General features: G+C 42.5%; 1 protein-coding gene across 1 annotated transcript; it reads right to left on the reverse strand.

Moving 5' to 3' along the window:
* Positions 1-507: 507 nt before the first annotated feature.
* Positions 508-1,412, reverse strand: LOC102861461 (zinc finger protein 420-like). Its single transcript, XM_006903168.1, has 2 exons — positions 1,349-1,412; positions 508-1,259 (listed from the first exon to the last, which is right to left on the reverse strand). Exons 1-2 carry the CDS (start codon positions 1,410-1,412, stop codon positions 508-510), a joined length of 816 nt encoding a protein of 271 aa, XP_006903230.1.
* Positions 1,413-5,651: the final 4,239 nt, after the last annotated feature.

The following is a 5,651-nucleotide window of genomic DNA, read 5'->3' on the forward strand; positions in this document are numbered from 1 at the left end:
TCATATACTCCTTATATTCATAAGGTCTCTCTCCTGGGTGAATTCCTCTACGTACAGTGAGACGCCTTGAATGTCAAAATGTTTTCCCACATTCCTGACATTCATAAGTGTAGGAAGCAGAATATCAAATTTAATGTTCATAATAAACCTAGTGTTGTATCAGGAGATGACAGAGGCTTAACAGAAGCTAGAATTCACGCTTTGACACTAAGGCATTCCTTAAGAGTCAACACTGTTCTTAGTTTGTAGTGACTGAATCCCTCCCTCCTGAGACAAGCATAAAGTAAACAACAGAGAGCAACATGGCCTCATCTGCAAAAGACTTCCCCATGAGCCCTGGTTTTTATTTTATATTTCCTTATCATTTTACTTTGTTCACCTTCCTTCTGATTCTCCATAAATACTCAGGAAGCATGGCTTGGGGGCTTCAGTGGAGAACTGTTGGCCCCCTGCTTTTCACACTCTCTGTTCTAAATCATTCCTGGGAGGCTGTCTCATTATTAATAATTATAAAAATACTTTACCCTCGGTTTGCAACACATAAGGTCTCTCTCCTGAATGAATCCTTCTATGTTCAGTGAGGGGACTTGATTGTGTAAATGTTTTCCCACAGTCCTGACATTGGAAAGGTCTCTCTCCTGTGTGGACTCTTCTATGTACAGTGAGGTGACCTGAATCTGAAAACGCTTTCCCACAGTCCTGACATGCGTAAGGTCTTTCTCCTGTGTGAACTCTTTTATGTTGAGTGAGCCTATCTGATCGTGAAAATGTTTTCCCACAGTCCTGACATTTGTAAGGTCTCTCTCCTGTGTGAATTCTTCTGTGTACGGTGAGCTTCTCTGAATTTGAAAATGTTTTCCCACACTCCTGGCATTTAAAAGGTCTCTCTCCTGTGTGAACTCTTCTATGTAAAGTGAGGTGACCTGACTGTGAAAATGTTTTCCCACAGTCCTGACATTCATAAGGTCTCTCTCCTGTGTGAATTCTTCTATGCTGAGTGAGATGATGTGACTGGGTAAATGTTTTCCCACATTCCTGACATTCATAAGGTCTCTCTCCCGTGTGAATTCTTCTATGTTCAGAGAGGTGACTGGATCGGAGAAAGGTTTTCCCACATTCCTGACATTTATAAGGTCTCTGTACTGTGTGAAATCTTCTATGTCCAGTTACGTCCTGTGATCGAGAAAATGTTTTCCCACGGTCCTGACATTCATAAGGTCTCTCCCCTGTGTGAACTGCTCGATGTGACGTGAGGCGACCTGATTCAGAAAATGTTTTCCCACAGTCTGTACCTTGATAAGGTGTCTCCCCTGTGTGAACTTTTCTGTGTTCCTTGAGATCAGCTAACCGTGGGAATGGTGTCCCACATTCCTTACATCCATGAGGCTTCTCTCTTGTTTGTGTTCCTCCATGTCTTCTAAGATGAAACAAGTGACAAAAGGTCTTCAAACATTGCTTGCATTTATAAGGTCTCTGTCTTCTGTGAATTCTTCTATGTCTAAAGAGGTCCCTGGATTTAAAAAATCCTTTCCCACATTCCTTACATTCATATTTTCCCTCACTTGTGTGAATTCCTCTTTGTTTAACGAGGTGATCCAACCATGAAAATGTTTTCTCACGTTCCATACATTGAAAAGGTCTCTCTCCTGAGTGAAATTTGGCATGGAGAGGTAAAAGAGAAAGCAGATGAAAGGTGTTCCCACACTGGTGACACTCATAAGATTTCTCATCTGTATGTGTTCTCACATGTCTCCTAAGCCATGACAAATTAGGAAAACATTTTCCACATACCTTACAATTATACGGCTTCTCTACACGATCAATGTTTCTCTTTCCTGTGCTGTCTGAAGTAGTAGTAAGCGGGGCAGAAGAAGAAAAGGTTTCCCCATTTTCAATACACTCATAAAACTTTTCTAAAAAATTAAATGCTTCTTTGGAAACTAAAGGGAAAGGATTCCTGCAGGTGTCAGCACATTCTGAAGGTTCATGTTCATCTACCACATGGATCCAAAATGAAGAGAAGGTACAGAAATCTTTGCCACATTTCTTACATTCATGGCCGGTGTCACCAAGGTCACTCCTCAACAGGTTTACGTCCACACAGTTGCAGGAATAACTTGGAAATCTGATGCGCATTTTTCCAGGGTCTTCAATCCCTTCACACGGCTCCTGGACTGTGTGAGTTCTGGAGAAAAGAATCAACACACTTGTAACTAAGCGAGTTCCTGTATGCCCACCATAAAACACAATGAAGATGTGTAAGTGTACCTTCTCAGAGTCTCATTTGACTTCAGTGACAAAAATATGATTCCTAGAACTGAATTTATAAATCTAACCACACTTTCTGATACCTGTTTCCAAAGTCACAATATTTCTCATGAGTATTTGCTGTGTTTTGTTAACTGTTTGGTTTTTCATTTTCCTGATATTCACCTCCAACAGTTCTCTCTGAGTTTATGTAGATGTTCTTTGCCACAGAGTTTTAACACTTTCCGTAACATGGAAGACCAAGGGTGGGTAGTCCTTAAGAATGTCAGCTGAGTACATTCAGGGGATAATGCTTCTCCGTCATTCATGTGTTCACGGCCTGCTATATAACAAAAATAATTTTGACAACACAGAAAGAAAAGACAGTAACAGACGTTAAGCTGTTCTCAGCAGTCAAGTGGGCACATGTTTCAGTTTCAGCACTTTGACACTGGAGAGCAAACTACTCACTACAAAGCCCTTCTGAGACAAATGAAAGACATGATGATATAAATAAGTTTCCTCTGGGTGGATAATTACAGAGATGACTCACACAGTACACACGACATCACACAGAACAGTACACACATGACAATGCACAGAACACACACTATATCACAGAGGATCATATAACATTACACGGCACACACATCACAGGAAAAACAGACAAATGGCTCTAGGACAGGCCGGTTGATGCAGAAAAGAGTGTCCAGTGATCTCTTAAGTTGTAATATCCAGCAAAAAAAAAGCCTTTTTCCCCACAACTGGTTCACGAAAAAGCCTAATTCTCAATAGGCAAAAGATCCATAGCATAGTACCGATTGCATAGAGCTTCTCCACACAGGAGCCCTAGAGAATTAGGCGGCCTAGTGGCAAGAATCTGTGCTGGAAACCCAAAGGCACGTGGTTCGAATCCAGCAGATGCCATGCTGGAGAAGGAGGGGCCATCTCCTCTTGTGCCAGTGGGATCCAATTCGAGAGAACACCTCCACCATAAAAAAACAAGAACATAAGGGCAACAAATGAGTGTTCTACCCCACTTCCCCAAAGACTAGTCCTTGAATCTGAAGCAAAAAAAGTTAGGGTGTACACTTAGGCTAGTTCATAGATCTAAATCCACTGAATCACAAGAGAAAAGGAGCTATCAGACACAGACGCTTCCATGAAGAAATCTTTTTTGATGTGTGAGTGCTAAAAGGCAGGTGACCATGTCTGTTTCATTGACACTTGTATTCCAATGCTCCTGTCAAAGTGCAAAAGTAACGTGCATGCATTCATTTTCTTGGCATTTCAAGGATTTGAAACACAGTGTATCAAATATTATTTTTACCTATGAAATCCAGGTTGTCTAAGATTTCCATCATCACCTCCCTGTAGAATCTCTTTTGAGCAACAGTCAGCAAAGTCCACTCTCGCTGGCTGAAGAAGATGACCACGTCGTCAAGCAACAATGGTGCCTGAAACACACAGCGTATTGTGGATCAGAAAGGTACCGTGTCTCACAATGTGGAAGGAACAAAGAAGGAGCCTCACATATATAGAAAACGAAGAAATCCTACAGACACGACAAAAGTTCTATTTTTTAGAAACTATTCCTCCAGAGCTCACACTGAACAGAACAGACAATAGACAAAAATGACAGGGATGAAACACTAACTCTATGAGGACAGCACAGGGTTCAGATCCGTGGTTTATAGGGTCGCCTGGAGTCGTCCCGGAGTCAACGTCACCTCACAAGAACAAGTGGCATCTGTAGAAGGGGAAAGGACTAGCATGGGAGTGTATTCTTTCCACACACATGAAGATAAAATACAAGAAAGATCTCACTGGGAAATGAAGAAAGCACAGCAAAAAAATAGAGGGTGTGAAAATCACAGAGAAGATTCAGCCAGGTCATCTAGGGTCTGATCAGGAGATTCTGTCAATAAACCTGGAGAACCAAGGCCCCAGTTGGGCATAACAGCTCACGGGGCCAGACCTGTGGGCACATCAGAACAGTGACCCTCGGCATTCCGATCGTGAGTGTGGACAGGGAAAGGGCTGGGTATTAAGGGAGCACGGAGTTTGGTACCAGGGAGCCTCCTGTTCCACCTTCACTCCTCCTGGGTGAGCGACAGTCCTCCAGAATGAAGTGGGTTCCCAAGAATGTCTATCCAATGGCACCAACTCAAAGTTGAAAAACCTGACTCTCTAGGACTCACCATTTCTGTGCTCTGTCTTCTGGAGTTCAAAGGGAACCGTGTTTGTTAGTATGAAGAAATCCCTTCAGGATGAGCATTTGAGTGGGAGAACACAGGATAACATGGAAGCAGATGAATGATGTGTGATCGACACTCCCTTTACAAGGGCTCAAATCCTCCCTTCGGGTTTACAGAAACACAACATGGAACGGAGCTCATTCTTCAGCAGCTTGGACTGGACATGCTTACAAGGCCCTTGAGAACTGAAACACACAATCAAGAGGAAGCAAAGGTGAATTAGCAAAGCGGAGGGAGGAGTTTGGAGTCATTCCCATGGCTTCTCCTCTAAGGATTGGCATTGCTAGCCTCACAGTCTCTCCTTGGCAAGGTGGGGATGCCATGAACTGGTCAGCAATGCGGAAGGCAAAATAGAAGACGTCACGCTTGAACACGCAGGAAAAGGTCCATCTGATTCCCTCCAGTTCTGTTCTGAGCAGAAATATACATCCACACTGTGGGAGAGGCCATCAGGAAAATCCCAGCTCTCCTCCGTGAACGTGAGATTCAGGTAAACACTGCGAACGCAGGAGAGGAGGGATATATACAGATGGCCACGCCCACGTGTGATTTCTGCCAGATGGGATGCTGGGGATGGAAGTACAACTTTTTTTGTACCAAAGACTCAATCTTTTGAAAACGGGCAAAAATACCTAGACGATATGAAGGACAAGGAGGAGTTAATGCTTGAGTATTATCCACTAATATGACAGAAAAGCCTGAAAACCAGTATTAAACATAGTTGCACCACAAGGCTACATACACGTGGTAACACTAGAAAAAGTAACAAGCGGTTACATGAAATGAAACATTCTTAAAATAGAAAAAAACGGTTCAAATCATGGGAAGGAAGCACATTGTGAATGGTGACATATACAGAGGAAACTGGTTATTTCAAAGCTTTCACATCAAACTAAGGTTTTACTGCCCAAGTAACAAAATCATTTGGGAAGACACTGAGTAAATGAGTGAATTTTAAGGTGGTTCCATCATCTCTGCATTAACAAGGGGAAAAGAAAACAGACCTATTTAAATGAGAATCTAAAAAATTTCAACTGAACTTGCAGCTGATAACATGAATCACTTCTCCCTTCCTGAAAGTTGTAACAACACAGTCTGCATGACCCTGGAGTCTGCAAGAGAATCTCCAGTCATTTCATTCTGCTC

Source organism: Elephantulus edwardii, unplaced genomic scaffold (genome assembly GCF_000299155.1).
Source record: "Elephantulus edwardii isolate Elephantulus edwardi_28Jun2011 unplaced genomic scaffold, EleEdw1.0 scaffold00528, whole genome shotgun sequence".
Classification (NCBI taxonomy): domain Eukaryota; kingdom Metazoa; phylum Chordata; class Mammalia; order Macroscelidea; family Macroscelididae; genus Elephantulus; species Elephantulus edwardii.